This window comes from Chiloscyllium plagiosum, unplaced genomic scaffold, assembly GCF_037043375.1.
Source record: "Chiloscyllium plagiosum isolate Xiang-an unplaced genomic scaffold, Cpla_swu_hap1 HiC_scaffold_1, whole genome shotgun sequence".
Taxonomy (NCBI): domain Eukaryota; kingdom Metazoa; phylum Chordata; class Chondrichthyes; order Orectolobiformes; family Hemiscylliidae; genus Chiloscyllium; species Chiloscyllium plagiosum.
The window spans coordinates 73129827-73148116 of NW_028270139.1; the positions used below are offsets into that span (position 1 = coordinate 73129827).

Below are 18290 nucleotides of genomic sequence, written 5' to 3' on the forward strand. Positions count from 1 at the left end.
CAAACTGCCTTCAAAATGTGACAGGTCTGACTTGATAATATCCAGTGGTAGGGCAAGTATGGTATGAAGAATAATAGCAATATTTGATTATACTTTTAGCAAATGTCCAAAATAAAATATGTGCAGCACTTTTATGGTATGTCAAAGGTATATAATTGCCCCAAAAACAACAAATTCTGGAAATCACAGTGGGTCAGGCAGCATCTATGGACAGAGAGCAAGCTAACGTTTTGGGTCTAGATAATTCTTCATCAGAGGCCCTTAAATAATTGTTCCTTGGTCTCAATCACCAATACATTGAAAATATCAGTGCATTGCCAACAGTTTATTTGAAAAAAGAAATTTTGGACCAGCCTTCAATATCTACATACAAGTTTCTAAGAGAATAAACATTTTCCTTTAGAATTTCTTACATTCTTGCTATAGTTTCATGATTGCATACAACTTGTAGGTATCACAGATTAGACATACTTAAGAAGAGATGTATTCTATATAAACACACTAAAGATTTATAAATCAAAGTTGAATTCTTTTGCCATTCTAGGATGCCTACAGAGATTTATTTTAAAAATACTGTTTTACTTCTAGGACTATGCTATTATAAAATTGTTTAAAATTGAATATTTCTGACTGTACTTGTAAAACAAGCTCAGCTTGGCCTCAAAATGTTCACAGGTTATTGAATAGATAGAATATTAAGACTTTTATACATTAATCCCAATTCTATTTATTGCCTTGTCTAAAAGATTCTCTTTTAAATATTGTGGTGGTTTTTTGCTGTTGATTACATCATTTCACCAGATGTTCCCCAGAACACTGCAAGCCTGAACAGCTAATGACTCTACATTGCCAAATAATACATCTATGTTATTGGTTTTAATGCTATGCTTTCTGTTACCTTTATGATTTTAAATTGTCACATGCTTAAAGTAGCTAAAGGCAAATTTCTTAAACTTAATAAGATTTATCCTTTATGCAATCCATCTTTTAGTGAATATGTGACTCATTTTGACCCTTCAGTTACTGTGATAACTTTAAATAATTATAGTTCATGACCACAGCAACCTAAATTTAAATAAATATAATACATTCTACAAAGAAATGTGAATACCAATATTTACAATCATCTCCGGAACTATATAATAACTGCAAATCTCAGGAGGATACTTTGCAGTATTATAAACAAAGCCGCCTACAAAATGTCTATATTTTGTCATATCACTGTCCTGTATCTTTTCTTGAAACTTTGTCTTATATTGCACTTAAATGTGATGGAGAACCTGATGCCATGAAGAAATGGGCACCATTCCAGATATTCCAGACACATACTTCTTGTTGTCTTTGCAACATGAACCTACGAAACACCTGCACAGAATGTTTTCTGAATGTTCTCAATATATTATCACTCCACATCCAGGATTTTGAGTGTGTGAGAAGTCATTTCACTTGTGGTCGTACATTGTGATCTTGTTGATTAAGTCCAAAAGCTCACGAAAACTGGGGCGCCCATCTGGTTTCTGAAAAATTGTATTCAAAACAATTGCAGTCATTATCCACTCAAGAATTGTTTACTAATAAACTTTGCCATTAATCCCATCTCAAATCTCCGGACTGGATTCTGACAATATTCAGAGAAATCTAAATGACACCCCATCACAATGCACGAGTATCAAATTATCGTCCATATCTGAAAAAACAAGAGATGTAATGTACAGGCAAAGAGAAAAATAAGGAAATGAAGGATTAGTTAAACCAGGAGACAGGTAACATGATAACCACCAGACAAGGTAAAAATGGACCTGATTAACGTAAAGAAAAATAGATATGCCATAAGTTGAACAGAATTCCCAATGTAGCCCAGGACTACCTCAGAAGTTGTCCTTCAGTGTTAAGGGGGTTTTATGAGGACACGCAGCTCAGGTCAGGTCTATGCCCGACAAGTGAGTCAGGGGTTACAGGGCTCTGGGAGGAAAGTGCATATGCATCACATCAATTTCACTCCTCATATTAACTACTTCCATTACTTTCTTTAAAAACTTACTAAAGTTAGCTAAACTAAATGGTCTTCCTGAGGAAGCTCACTCGCCCCAAAACATTAACTCTGACTCCTCTCCACAAATGCTGCCAAACCTGCTGAACTTTTCCAGCAATTTCTGTTTTTGTTTCTGACTTACAGCATCCGCAATTTTTATCTTACTAAGCCATATTGGCTTTCCTTAATTAATCCATACTTTTCCAAGTGACTGTTAGTTTCCCCCGGATTGTTGTCTTTAAATGTTTTCCACCACTGAGCTTAAACTAACTAGATTGGAATTGCTGAATTTATCCGTTACACTCTCCTGTGAACAAAAGTGTAATATTTGCATTTTTCCAGTCCTCTCACAGCAGCCCAGTGTCTAAGGAGGATTGGAAGATCATTCCCAGTATTTCACAATCTTCACTCTTTCGTCAGCATCCTTGTATACAACTCCTCTGGCTTTGGTCATTTATTGACTTTAAGTATGCCAACCTTTCCAAAACCACTACTTTATCAACCTTTAGTCCACCCAGTACCTCAACTGCATCAGCTTTCTCTATGACTTAGCAGCAATTTCTTCCTTAAAGAGTATTAATGTTATGACCCCTAACTCAAGGAAATCAATTCCCTCTTTGGTCCCTAAATGGCCAAATTCTCTTTTCACTATCCTTTTTTTTTAAACCGTTTTGTTTATAGAGGACTTTCAATTCCCTTTTAACTTTGGCAATCTCTTTGCATACTCTCTCTTTGTCTCCAATGTTTTTTTCATTTCCTCCCCCATATTTCTATATTGAACCTTGTTCTTATTTATATTATCCAACTGGTAATAGTTATACAACTATGTTTAATGCTTACTCTGTACCTTACACTTCATCCAGGGGGCATTGGACTTGATTGTCTTATCTTTCCATACTCATGGGAATCAACCTCAATTGTACCAAAATCAGTTCCTCTTTAAAGATAGTCCATTATAGATTTGCCTACCAATCTTTGGTTCCATCTTAATGGAAACAGATCTTTTCTCACCTCACTGAAATTTAGTCTCCTCCATTTAAGTACTTTAACTCTAAATTGTTCTGTTCTTGTTCCATTTCTAATGTAAAACTTATGATGCTATGGTCACTGGTCCCTAAATGTTCCCTGATTAATATATGAAACATTTGGCCCACCTTATTTCCCTAAACTGGATCCAGCAATGCTTCCTTCCTCATTGGGCTAGAAACATAGCAATCAAAAATATTCTCCGGGACATCATATAGGAACCCTGCCCTTCACACTATTACTTTCACTGTTTGGACTTGGATACTACAACACTATTTTTCCATCTTTATAATATCTAACAAATTTGTTCTTCTTTATCTTTTCCACTTGTTGATGACCTATAGAATATAGCTAGTGACATAATGATACTACTACTGTTTCTTTATTCTAACCATATAAATTTGGTTCCGGAACATCCTCTAGCTCTAGCACAGTAATAGTCTCCTTAAATCAATACAGTCTTCATGCTTCTTTTCTTTCTGTCTCCATCTTGTCTGATCACTTAGTATCCAGAATTATTTAGCAACTAGTCCTGTTGTTATTTACAATTACAATATCACATTGTCACATGGGTATGTGCACCTACAGTACAACAACCATTTTTATTGTGTTTCTTGCAAAAACTTTAATTGATTCTTTCTTAGTCTGACCTCACCAACTATTTCTTACTGTAGTGCTATCTGCTTCCCTGAATCCTTTGTGCACTGTCTTTATCTTTTCTAATTCTACATTCTAGTTCCCATTCCCCAGCCGAGCTAATTGAAAGTTTCCCAAATAGTACTAGAAAACTGCCCAGCAAAGATAATGCTCCAGGCCTTGTTCATCAACCACTTTGGGCCTGTACATGATCCCAACATCCCAGAAATGTAAAGCCCACCATGACCTCTTCAGCTACACAATCATCTGATCTGTCCTCAAAATGTTATAAAGATCACCTCTGAGACTAATCTGGAGATTTCTATACTTCCTGTTTGCTAGTAATTAAATCTGACTACAGGATTTCACCTCACTTCCTTGTCATTGGTCCCAATGTGGACCACAACCACATTCTCCCTCAGAACGTTCTACAGCTGATCAGTGACATTCCTGATTCGAGTATAAGGGAGGCAATATTCTAATCTCAAAGCAAGTCTGTGGACACAGAAATGTCTGTTTATTCCCCTAGCTATCAAATCCCTGAGTATTTTCTTTCATCTTCCGCCTTTTCCTTCCTGTACAGCTGAGTCACCCAAACTGCAGTCACTCCCCGAATGAGCCTTCATTCCCACTGGTAGGTTGTTTTGTTTTTAAATCAGTCAATCCAGGAATGTTAATACACACCTGTATAGCAAGTGAGACATAAAACCTCTGGTTTTATGACCCAGAGGTAGGAACACAAGAACAAAACCTCCCACAAGTATTCAGAACTGATTCAGAACTAAATAGTGGTTGGAGAGCAAGATGCACTCAGAATTCCCTGCAATATCTATCTGCTCCTCCTTAACTACCAGGTTGTCACACATTTCCCTATTTCCACATATACCCTTAAAGTCTCCTGTGACCAAGAAATGCACTCCTATCAACTGCAGTAAATGTCATGCAGTAACAAAGTGAAGACAGTCCATGTAAAGAGCTGAAGTAGCAACCAACCTCATGCCAGCAGCTGTACATGATTTGATACACTGAGGGTGAAGCAAGTGATGGTCGGTATAGCCTTTCTCCTCGAGATATTTCATCAACAACCTCAGCATTTGACTTGTTCTCAAAAGGCATTCTCCCTTCAGTAAACACTTCCCACATCAAAACACCTTAAAGAACAATGAGATAAAAAAGATTAGTAGAGACTTCCACACAAAAAAAATCCATTTCCATAGCATTTAAAATTGTCTGACATTTTATACATTATCACATTGAAGACAATGCTGTAGCTGCACTGGAACTTAGCAAAGAGCACTGGAACACAAATCTTTGGTAGTACAGCCAGGATGTCGTCAGGGCCCATAGCCTTCATTTTAAATGCCTTCAGCTATTTCTTGCTATTATGTTGAGTGATTCAAGACAGCAAGAAGAAGCAGAGGTGACAATACTGCATGAAGATAGTTATGAAAGCTTCAGACTTATCTTTTTGTTGCCATCCAGGCCTCCCCTACTGGAGCCTGACAAATACACAGGATTACGATAATAGACTGTCAATTATACTCTGTTGATTTAGCAACAGAGTTCAGCATTCTACTGCTCCAGTACATACCACAATATCTTGGTGTGTTGACTGCCAAGTGCTATTGTGAACAAATCTTCAATTTTCCCTTTAATTATTTCAATGACATACAGAAACGGCATTCCAAATAATGTCACTGATCTAAAGATCCAACAACTATATTAATCATTATATTTCATCTGGTATTATTCTACACATTTTAGAACCAATTTCTTTCCAATGGTAGATCCTGAATTCCCTTTAAAATCAATTTTATCTGCATTAGCTAAACCAAGCTGATTTGGCAGAGCAGCATCTTGTGCAAAATTGACCTCAGGGATAGGAACACTTCCATTTAAATATGAATTAAAATGCGATAAATGAATGAAAATCATAGTAAAATCTAATGCACTCATAACCATTTTCACCTTCGAAACACTACATTTGTAAATTCCTGCCATCCATGATTGTTATGGCAGCAAAAATAAAAGAGCTGATCAATTATTTAGGCTGAAAAGAATCTAAAATAATAAGAAAATAAAGCATTTTAATTTTGTGCCACTACTGGCAGCTAAGGCATACTCTTTATGCATAAGTAAGGACTGTGCCCAAGATTTCCATCCACTCTAGTGTCATGATCACTAGAAGGAGTATCAATCGACTGCTAAAAAGGAAGAAAACATAGAAACACAAAAAGGGGAGTAGGAATACCCATTCAGCCCCTCATGCCTGTTCAGCCATTCAGTATAATCATGGCTGATCATCCAACTCAGTACCCTGTTCCCACTTTCTCCCTTTATTCTTTGATACTGTTTGCCCTAAGAACCATTTCTAGCACCTTCTTGAAAACATTCAATGTCTGACCCGCAACTGCTTTCTGTGGCTGAGAATTCCACAGATTGACTGCTGTCTGGGTGAAGAAATTTCTCCCTACCTCCGATGTAAATGGCCTACCCTATATCATTAAGCTGTGACTGATAGAAAATTGTATTTCTACAAGGTCATCGCAAAGCACTTGAGGCTTAATGATTCGTTGACAATTAACCTTTTTAAATAGTTAGTAAAGAGTTTTAACCCCAGAGATTCCTTGAATAAATGAAATGTCTTACCAAATGACCAGACATCTGATTTGGTGCTGAATTTAGAGAAGTGAAAGACCTCAGGGGGTGACCACTTGACAGGGAACTTGGAGCCTGTTGAGCTGGTGTATTCATCATCAAGGACATATCTGTAGAAAGCAGACACCAAAGCATTTTAACAGACATGAAAATGTCTTTGGAAAGGAACTCAATTATACATCAAATCAAGTTACACTTGAAAATAAAATCATTATTTTCTTAATTTCATTTTTTCAGTTGTGTTACCTCTGAGTACACAGTCCTAATACTTAAAGTGGAAAGAATTCTAGAAATAATTATTTTTGTTTGAGGAGAATTGTTAAGATACAAACTAAATTACTAATAACACTAATCCCTGAGCCCTGAATCTTACCAGATCTCAATTAAGTATCATGTTTTCGAGTTTCATGGAGGGTGAAGGAGGCCCAATAGATTTGCTTACACTATCGTCACAAACACACCCAATTAACCATGAACCACATTCCTATGACTCCCTGATTGTCCAATACTTGCCATATTTTCCCATTTTTCTTGGGCGGACTTTCTCAACATTGCTGGAACATCCCGGGACCCCTGACACTGACACTATCTTTGAGCCCCAGATGTGCACCCAGTCAAACATTGGTACTCGAGTTACCCTTAACTGCGCATGTAGTGGGCCAGCAAGTGCAACAAATTTCTCAGGGCACATAGCTGGCATGGCTGACACTTCATGGCACATCCATCTGCATATCCTCACATTGATCACTGTTCACGCAGCTCATCTATCCTTAGCCATATTCCATCTTACAATCCTGTCTAAGTCACTGTTAATCTTTTCTCAATGCCCACTGTAGCCCAGCAGCTTATCATTAATCAATGTGAACCATCACATACAAGAAAGGCTTTAAACCATTCATTTTTATTCAGCAACAGCAAAATCTAAGAGAAAACAAACACAAGCTGTATTTGACTCTTATCAATGATTCTATCAATGATCACTGCAGCCAACTCCCCAGGTGTTAATAAGGTCTTATCTGGTTTATATGCACAGTGCTGTAGTCTCTCATACAGGAGGTGTTATCCCTCCTACTGTACTGGATATTGTCCAGATCTTGTTGTATTTGGACATGGACTGCTTCAGCTTCAGAGGAGGCATGAATGGTATTGAACATTGTGCAATCATTGGCAAACATCCCCACTTCTGCCCTGATGATGGAGGGAAGGTCATTGATGAAGTAGCTTAAGATGTTTGGGCCAAGGAGACCACCCTGAGGAACTCCTGCAGCGAAGTCCTGGAGCTGAGATGACTAATCTCCAACAACCACAGCCATCTTCCTATGTGCCAGGTATGACTCCAACATTGTCTAGATATGATGTGTACGGTTTATAGTGCCATGGACCTGGGGGCTTAGTTAATGAAGTAGTTGAAGCTTACTACCAAGGCTGCAGCATTGAACTTGCCAAAGGGAAACAAGATGATGTGTTGTGAACTGGTACAAATGGTATTGATAACAGTATGGATACACTTTTGAGGAATGATTGAGAGATCACACAGTCGCCAGCTGCTCCTTCAGAGGAGGCAGATGCAGAAATTTCAACACAGCTGAGCCACTGGGATAGAGTGATCACCCATTCCATCAGATAACAGATTGTGGCTGAGCCATGCCTCAAGCTGGAGAACAGCATCCTGGGATGTTTTCAGCATGTGAGGACACAACACCTTGTTCATTTGGAGGAATTGGCATCAGGCATGACAGCTGGTTGCTGTAGGTAAGGTTATTGATGGCAGCAGTGGAGCTGAGGTATCCTGGTTGCAGAGCGAGTATGGGTCCGGCACAGGACCCAGAATCGGCAGCGACACGGGGGAGAAATGGTGAAGAGATGGTCTCTGAAGAATGGTATCATTGACGTACATGAGCCCGCCGCTGATGGTGGAAGAGCATCAGCAACTTGCAAAGTGATGGCACCTGTAGAATGGTAATTCCAACGTTGGTGAGTCCGACAGGAGGGTGGCGGTGTGGGTGTTGTTGCTGAGCCAGCTCAGGACTCAGCGCAGAGATGGCAGAACAAAAATAGACTCTCACTAAGTTATGTCTTTTTATTCTTAAACTATTCAAAATGGAACCAGATTGTGGCAATAGTTGAAGCTTTTCACTGTATTTTATTATATTATCCACTGTAAATACATGTGACAATAAATCATTCATTCATTCACTCAGGCACTCCTGTACTGCCTGTGCATCCCGAGGTGACATTCAGCTGCAACCTCCTTATCTGGAGGATGGTCAATATCCATTGAATTTGCTATTGGCCCTGGGCTTTTTGACACGGCTACTTCTCCTTCTTTTCTCTGTATCTTCATTTCTCTGCACCAATGATGATAATAACCCCTCCTGTGGCTGGATCCATCAGTCACATTTCGTTACAGAAACATAGAAGATAACGATGCAAGTAGGTCTTTCAGCTCATTAAGCCAGCTCCGCCACTCAATGTGATCTCAGACTAAGTAACTTTACAAGAATGAATTGTTTGCTTTTGGCACTAATTTTCTGAGCCTATAGCAGCTTTCAATTCTTGTCACAATGAACAGCTATTTCACTCAAGTTATCCGTAGATGAAAGTCTCTCAAGGTGGAGGCTTTTAAATCAACATCCACTCCACACAACAGACACCACACCAAAGAGTACTCCAAAATATAATGATGGTATTGAGCATCCAGAAATGGTTATGTGCATGTGAATAATCAGTAATTACAAAAACAATTTACACTTACATAGCACCTTTTTCGTATTTTCAAATCAACCTGTCAGGAATATTAGTATACCTTCTAGAGCAGGTGGGACATGAACCCGGGTCTTCTGGCTCATAAGGCAAGGACACTGCCACAGGACGCCCCACACCTTACCTTTAATGTGTTAAAAAGTCTCACACCAATCCATGGGAGAATGCTGAAACCAACAGGCACATGTACAAAATTTTAGCAAGTGCTGACCACAAGACTCAATCATTTGCATGAGGTCTCATGCACAAATTTAACATGTTACCTGGGACTACATGAGCAGGCACATGTTAGCCAGTTCTCCCAGTTTCATTACACTTGAATTTCTGGCATTGTTTTGGTCTATATTTTTTGACCAAGTGGATGTCTTGTGAATTAACAGCTATAAAGCATGTAAGTAACCTGGAGATTACAAACCGTCTTGCTCAGTTGTTTATAATGGTCATTGCCATGAATTGATAATTCCACTAGTATTAAGCAGCATTTCCAACCATTCATTATTGCTAGAAAAGTATGCAATTATTCCATTATCATTGTAATCATTAACCAAGGTTAAAGCTTCACAATAAGAACATGGAACACATTGATCAGCAATGAAGTGGTCAAAGGCAAGACTTTGATTCAATTTCATGTGAACATATGAAAAGGAAAAAGCATACTCTACTCAGCACTTTGAGCCTCCTCTGCCATTCAATAAGATCATTGTTGATCTAATTTAACCTCAACTCTATATTCCTGCACATCCCCAATAATCTTTCATCCCCTTGATAATCAAACCTCTATCTAAAGATATGTAATGATTCTACATCAACTGGCTTTTGAGGAAAGAAATTCCAAAGATTCACAACCTTTTGAGAGAAAAACAAAATTTCTTCATCTCTGTCTTAAATGGGTGATCCCTTATTTTTAAAACATGCCCTCGAATTCCATATTCTCCAACAAGAGAAAATATCCTTTCAACATCCACCCAATCGAGTCCCCTCAGGAACTTATATGCTTAAATTAAGTCACCTCTGACTCTTCTAAACTCCAAAGGGCACAGGCCTGTCTTGTTTAGACTTTCCTGTTATGGCAATGTTCATTCCAGGTATTAGCCTAATAAACCTTCTCTGAACTGCTTCCAGTGCATTAACAATAATCTTAATTCATACTTCACATATGACAAAGTTACTTAATTTCCGTAATTAATGAAATCCTTGTGAGGTTGCCTTTAGCAAAGGTTTCAGCAGGACTCCATGAATGTTAAGCAGTGTTTGTTAACATTCAATCAACAATAGTTACCTTAGAGAATGTTTCCATTAAAGTTAGAATTTCATATCTGAGAAACTAATTTACCTTGCCATTCCAAAATCAGAGACTTTCACCACATTCTTGTCACCCACTAAACAGTTTCTTGCAGCCTAGTTTTGAGAAGAAATACTCAGGTTAAAAAGTAATTTCATTCATAAAAACAGATTAATAACCAAATATGATATATATATATAGAAAAAAGCATATTGAGAAGCCCAATAATAAAGGTTGTTTTAAATGCGTGACTGGACCTACCAGTAACCTTGCTGAAGTTTCTCAAAAATCAGTCACTCAGACAAACAACACCTCACATACCTTCTGATGGGACCAAATTCAAACTATAGTGTCATAGACTGCCTGGGAAACTGGCTGCTTCCAAAATCATCCCACACAATAAAATTGTGAATAATCCCTATCTTGTTATAAGATGCATTAGTGACTATCCTTCTAACTGTTCAGGAGGGTCTGCAATGCAAACCTTTATCTTGCTGGTATTGCAAAGGTATGTTATATTTAATATTGTTTAGAGGATTTAATTATTGAAGGACTTTGGAAAAAAAAATTATTTCAAGATTTCTTTAAAAGAGGTTTCTTTAAAAGAGGTCATTGAAAGTTCACTGTGGACATTGGAGTTTTTAACAAGCCTTTCTTGAAACCACGTAATGGTAATCATTGCTGTAAATCCAGTTGGAGCTGTTTGTTTTTGAATAGAGGGAATTTTGTTTTACTTGGTTCAGTTGGAGAGAGCCAGCTAAGGTAGAGGAAGGCTTGTTATGAACAAGCTTTCCAGCTGATCTCTCCACTTTCTGGAATCAATTCAAGATGAAACCTATTTGTTCTTGTGAAAGAGTGACTGAAAGAATGTCTTGAGATCATAGTCCTGGAGCAAGCTGTACCTGCAAGACTTCAGAGACAACTATGCATGATTCACAACTTGACTATCTTGACAAGATGGGCCAATGGGCTGAGAAGTGGCAGATGGCGTTTAATTCAGATAAATGCGAGGTGCTGCATTTTGGGAAAGCAAATCTTAGCAGGACTTATACACTTAATGGTAAGGTCCTAGGGAGTGTTGCTGAACAAAGAGACCTTGGAGTGCAGGTTCATAGCTCCTTGAAAGTGGAGTCACAAGTAGATAGGATAGTGAAGAAGGTGTTTGGTATGCTTTCCTTTATTGGTCAGAGTATTGAGTACAGGAGTTGGGAGGTCATGTTGCGGCTGTACAGGACATTGGTTAGGCCACTGTTGGAATATTGCATGCAATTCTGGTCTCCTTTCTATCAGAAAGATGTTGTGAAACTTGAAAGGGTTCAGAAAAGATTTACAAGGATGTTGCCAGTGTTGGAGGATCTGAGCTACAGGGAGAGGCTGAACAGGCTGGGGCTGTTTTCCCTGGAGCATCGGAAGCTGAGGGGTGACCTTATAGAGGTTTACAAAATTATGAGGGGCATGGATAGGATAAATAGGCAAAGTCTTTTCCCTGGGGTCGGGGAGTCCAGAACTAGAGGGCATAGGTTTATGGTGAGTGGGGAAAGATATAAAAGAGACCTAAGGGGCAACTTTTTCACGCAGAGGGTGATACGTGTATGGAATGAGCTGCCAGAAGATGTGGTGGAGGCTGGTACAATTGCAACATTTAAGAGGCATTTGGATGGGTATATGAATAGGAAGGGTTTGGAGGGATATGGGCCGAGTGCTGGCAGGTGGGACTAGATTGGGTTGGGATATCAGGTCGGCATGGACTGGTTGGACCGAAGGGTCTGTTTCCATGCTGTACATCTCTCTGACGCTATGACTACAGATTCCAGAACATCACAGCAGTTAATTCCAGAGCATCCTGCACTTTATCCTTATGTTTTCAAGAATAGTCCATTGGCCCAATGTTATTTCTTTCCCCAGGAACCCTGTGTTATTTATTTATTTCTCTTTTTCTGAACTGCTTGTGCATGTATATGCATGTAAGAATGCATACTTCGTGGATATTTACGAGGATAAACCTTTGTATGGTTATATTACTGACTGGATATGTTAACCAATTGTTGCAATTTTATTGAATAAGTTGTGCCTAGATAATAAATACTGAATTGTGTTTATTAAGAAACTTGGACAATAGATCTCTTTGTTTAAAAACCTAATATGGATAAGCATTTAGTTGGACACCTTGGCACCTGAAAGAGGTTTTCTATTTTACATGTGACCCACAGAATAGTAACTTTCTCCAATTTCAATTGTGAAAATAGTAATGGTTGTCTTTATTTCTAATAAAGAAGCCTGGTCATATGACCTTCACAATGTTTTAACCACACCACCTTGAAATAGTTAGAGTCAACCTTCCTTCATACAACATCAACCATTTTTTTCCAAAAATCCCAACTCCAGACTACAAAGAAAAAGCCTTTGAATGGTGATCAAGGACATTTGGTGTATATTTTTCTGTTGATAAATCTGGGTGATTCTATATTATTGGCACAAATGTGAAAAGTCAGAAAGAACATATGCCCTGATGACAACCCAGTGCATTTTCTATCCATTCAAATTAATGGATGGAAAAATCAATAAGTGGTCCTCCCTTTTGTGAACCCTCTTATTTGGTTTTGTTCTGTGTTTTACCTGGGACCTATAGTAAGCTAGGCGTAGGAATAGGAAAATTGTGCTCTCTGTAATTAATATTTTAATAGATTGCAGTCTTTAATGTGGGTTTTAGTTAATAAAACCCATTCAATATTGTTACATTCTTCTTTCTCATAGCATGGCAGACTCAGTGCTTCTCATGTACTCAGTTCATCCAAACATTTATAAAGCTCTGGGACTTCTCCTTAGTGTAAAAGGACTCTTGCTAATTCATTGTGATCAACTGTAGGTATTCATTGATAGTAGGATGTGTGAAGAATGAACTAAATTGTTTAATTCATGGGCATTTGGAATTTAGATATAGTACTAAGTTAAGACCAAGCAAAATACTCTGAAAGCTTCTCTCTGTTCTTGACTCATGTTATAACTCACTATGGTGGCATGGTACAAAGCAGATTATGTTGCTACAATTGGAACATGCATTCACTCACCGAAGATGAATTGTTCACTCAATGTCTGAACAAAACTGTAATGAGCAAAATGTAACTGGCCACATACAATTGCAAAACAACAACAAAAGAATATTTGTCTCTTTCCTTTGCCATTCACCCTGCAACATTAACATATCTATATACCCAAACATGTGTTATCAGAGACTTGAAATGCTAAACCACCACAGCACAATTTCACCCCATTATTTATTAATAGAAATATAGATGATAATGTTATCTGTCACTTATTTGTAAGTATATTATTTCAGATCTGAAACTTAACCCATCATTAATTCTGACTCTTCATAGGTGAGAGTGATGTGTAACAGTGCTGCTTGGTCCACACAAAATTTACTAATGTATATCATTGTAACAATGCTGATTTTCTACAGATAGCAGCCTACAAACTGTTACTTTCTACAATGGGACTACAGAATCCTTACCAAATCCCGGTGAATGAAATGGTTCTTCTCGAGGTACTTCATCCCTTCACATACATCCTCACAAATACCTAGTAAGGCTTCTTTATGAAGTCGGCCTTGTCTCTGTCTCAAGTAATTGAGCAGACAACCGTTTTCCATGAACTCTGTAACTATGCAGATTGGTCGCTTTTGTGTGCAAACCCCATAAAGTTGAACTAAATTAGAATGTGATAGTCTCCTGAGGAAAGAAAGGAGTATTCATTCAGTGTCACTTTGAGCAGCGAATGTCAGCATCAAATAATTGTAGAGTTCTTGGACTCTTGTAAGGTTAGAATTTAAATTGGTCCACTTTATCCAAAGATTATAATCAGTTTTATATTTAACTAAAGGGAAATCTGTGTGACAGTAGATATTACTGATACCACACAAATCTGTATATATTTAATTCATGAGATGGTGTGTGAACAAGAAAGTTTGTACAAATGGTAAACCAATCAAACATCCAGAATTATTACACTTAACCTTAAAACAATTATATCAAATAGACTTGAGACTTGTTTCACACTGTGTTCAGGAATTGCCAGCCGATGATTATGTTCACTCCCATTTTTAGAGTGTGAATTCCCTGAATGATTGCCATAATTAGTCTGCTACAAATCTTTCTACCACGATCCAACTTTCTTATGTAATTATCTTGCATTTGGGGTATTACAGAGGAACCTTGATTATCTGAAGGACATGGGCAGGCAGTATTTCGGTCAGTTAATTGAATTCCAGATAATTGAATGCCAGATAACATAGCTTAGCCAAGGATCAGAACCTTGCGATCTTTCGATACTCAGATAATCGAATGCTGGATAATCGAGGTTCCTCTGTATTGGGTTGTGTGGAGATATACGTTTGGCTGGTCACCATTACATCACCTTCCTGTCAATTGCTTCCATTTTCAAATTTTCTGTTGGCCGTGACAACAAGCATTGAATACTTGGAGCCCAATATGTGTAAGTATATTGAACCTCAGTTGTAATGACGGAAAGTTGTTAATGTTTTACTTTTACAATACTCTTGGTGTTAATAATACCAGCATGTTAGTGCTGTAAAAGATCAGTGGCAATATAGGAATGCCACAAGTAGCACAACTGAAAAATGCAAATTAAATCTAAACAGTCAGCAGCACAAAACTCTTACAGGTGGAGGTTTTGTCCTGCCCTGTCCTGATGCAGAACAGGGAAACTTTCTGTCTTTGTATTCCTTCCTTTCATTTTCACAATCAAATCTCGAACTTTTCTATACAAGTAATAAAACTTACATCATGACCTTAGCTTCCTCGATAAAATCCTCTTCAGACATCGAACCTTCAAAAATGGTTTTGATTGCGACTTTATGCGTAGCTCTCCATTTTCCTAGACGTACCACCCCAAATTGTCCACTGCCCAGCTCTTTCATGAAAGTTAACTCAGATGTATTTATCTCCCATTTTTCTGTTTAAAAAAAAGCTACTTTAAATGAAACATCATTTAACAGCAACTCACATTTATCTAATTTACCTAAATGAAAATGTTTCAGGGTATTATCCTGTTTCCATTCATAAAATTATATCATTGGAAGTTTACTGGTTGGAATGATGAAGTACAATCAACAATTGAGATTACAACCTCACTGACTGGGATGTGAGCTTGTGTTATAAGACATTCAGGTTGGGTTCAGGGGTAATTTTCCAAGCTGTTCCTCTGCAGTTAACCATCACAAGTACCAAGGCTGTTTCATAACATTAAGATAAGTGAACCAGAGAAACTAAGTGGAAAATTACCCTCTGGGTTTCTAATACTACTCTCAATAAAAAGTTTAAATATATTCTTCATTAAAATTAAAAAGAGTGAATATTCTGTTTCTTTTCATCTGGGTGATTTGGGTTACCTGAGTAGGGAGGATCACATACAGTAAGAGCTAACATGGACTTCCAGGTCATTGCAGGCTTTTACATAGGATGTTATCCTGGCACAGATTGGTGAGGTAGAGACAGGTCAGGCTAAATTCAAATATGGCCCAGACTATCTGTGGGTGACCTTATTGGAGTTTACCGAATATGTGTTTACATTTTGAAAGCTTTTCTTTAAAATTGGCCATTTCTTATTACTGACTCAATGGAAAGTGAAATGGGATATCAAATCTACACGTAATGATGTAAATAATTACAGTTAGTACCATAGCTGAAGCCAGCTGTTGCAGGAATACATCTTCCCATTAGCCCAACGGGATAACGAAATCTTGTGACAAGGCCTAGGCAATGGAAGAGAAAGGATAGTTTAACAAAGATTGGTATTGTATCGATCATATTTATTCCCATAAGGCCATAAGAGCACAAAAAAAATGAACAGGATGAGGCCATTCAGCCCCTTGAGCCTGCTCCACCATTCAATAAGAACATGGCTAATCAGACATTCCTCATGTCCACTTTCTTGCATTTTTTCCTGTAACCCTTGATTTCCTTACTGATCAAGAATCTCATCCTCAAATATGCACAAGGACTGTGGCACCACATCTCTCTGTGGCAAGGAATTCCAAAGACTCACAACCCTCCGAAAGAAATTCCTTCTCATCTCACAAGTCCATAAGTTATAGAAGCAGAATTAGGCCATTTGGCCTATCCACTCTGCTCTGCTGTTCGATCATGGCCATTATGTGTCTCAACCCCATTCTTCTGCCTTCTCCCCAACCACTTACTAATCAAGATGGGTCACCTCTTCACTCTGAGGCTGTGCCCTCAGGTCCTAGACTCTCCTGCTAGTGCAAACATTTTCCTCATGTTCACTCTCTCCAGGCCTTTCAATATTCAAAAGAGGTCAGTAAGATTCCCCCTCATCCTTTTAAACTCCATTGAGTACAGACCTAAAGTCCTCAACAGCTTCTCATATGACAAGCCCTTCATCACCAGGATCATTTTTGCAAACCTCCTCTGAACCCCTTCCAAGATCAGCACATCCTTTTTTAGATACTGAGCCCAAAACTGCTCACAATGTTCCAAATATGGTCTGACCAGAGTCTTATACAGCCTCAGCAGTATACCCCTGATCTTATATTCTAGCTCTCTTGAAATAAGTACTAACATTATGTTTGCCTTCTTAACTGCCAACTGAACCTAACTTGTTAACCTTAAGAGAATGCTGAACTAGGACTCCCAAGTTGGGTTTTGCTTCAGATTTCTGAAGCCTTTCCCCATTTAGAAAATATGCCTCTATTCTTCCTACTAATTGCATAACCTCACACTTTCCCACATTGTATTCCATCTGCTACTTCTTTGCCCACTCTCCCAGCCTGTCCAAGTCCTCCTTCAGCCTCCCCATCTCCTCAACATTACCTGCCCTTCCACCCATCTTTTTGTCATCTGCAAATTTAGCAACAATGTCTCATTTCCTTTATTCAGATCATCAATGAGTGTCAGTTTTAAATGAATGCTCTTTTATTTTGTGCTGTACTCTCCCATGATAGGCAGTATCCTCTCAGAACTTACCCTGTCAAGCCCCTTAAGAATCCTCTATGTTTTGATGAGATCACCTCTCATTGTGCATTTCAATCATTACTATGCTCAGATTTCTCTAAAACTTGTTTGGTAAAGTGCAACTGAAATAATAGCATTGTCTGTTCTAAACAAATCCCGCAGTATGTTTTTTTTAATACACAGTCATAATTTATTATTACAAAGTTAAAAATCACACACCTCCAGGTTATAGTCCAAATGGTTTATTTGGAAGCACTAGCTTTCAGAACATCGCTCCTTCATCAGGTGGTTGTGACCAGATAAAGGAGCAGGGTTCTGAAAGCTATTGCTTCCAAATAAGACTATTGGACTATAACCTGGTGGTGGGTGATTTTTAACTTTGTACAAACCAGTCCAACATCGGCATCTCCAAATCATTCATTATTACAGTATGTTATGGAATATGAAGTCTCCATAGTTAATAAAAACAAATGTAATTCCTCAGGATGTCCCATCATGCTTCACAGTCAGTCAATCAATTACTTTGAAATTATTCGCTAAGAACGGATATCCCCACAACTTCATCTGCAGATGCCTATGAGACAAACAATGTGACAAGGACATGCCATGACCTAACTCACTAGCCATGCTACCTTATATAAAAATTGTCTCAGAACTGACAACCAGACTTTTCGAACCACTGGGATTCATGAAAGCCCATAAACCAACAGCCACACTCAGACAGCAACTCACCAGGACAAAAGACCCTATACCCATCATGTGCATGACTAACATAATTTACAAGATTCCGTGCAAAGACTGCACGAAGCACTATATAGGGCAAACAGACAGACAACATAATCTGCATCCACAAACACCAACTAGCCACTAAATGCCACAACCAGCTGTCCCTAGTAGCCATACA

General features: G+C 38.3%; 1 protein-coding gene across 2 annotated transcripts in view; it reads right to left on the bottom strand.

The window, feature by feature from the left end:
* Nucleotides 1-304: 304 nt before the first annotated feature.
* txk (TXK tyrosine kinase) overlaps nucleotides 305-18290 on the bottom strand; it is a 58470-nt gene continuing 40484 nt past the window's right edge. For both annotated transcript variants that reach the window (XM_043691455.2, XM_043691472.2), the window contains 7 exons: nucleotides 16093-16167; nucleotides 15197-15368; nucleotides 13909-14125; nucleotides 10449-10513; nucleotides 6344-6462; nucleotides 4688-4845; nucleotides 305-1517 (listed from right to left, as the gene is read on the bottom strand). In XM_043691455.2, the coding sequence (XP_043547390.1) occupies nucleotides 1443-1517; nucleotides 4688-4845; nucleotides 6344-6462; nucleotides 10449-10513; nucleotides 13909-14125; nucleotides 15197-15368; nucleotides 16093-16167 (881 nt within the window). In that variant the 3' untranslated portion in view covers nucleotides 305-1442. The remainder of the gene's footprint in view (nucleotides 1518-4687; nucleotides 4846-6343; nucleotides 6463-10448; nucleotides 10514-13908; nucleotides 14126-15196; nucleotides 15369-16092; nucleotides 16168-18290) is intronic.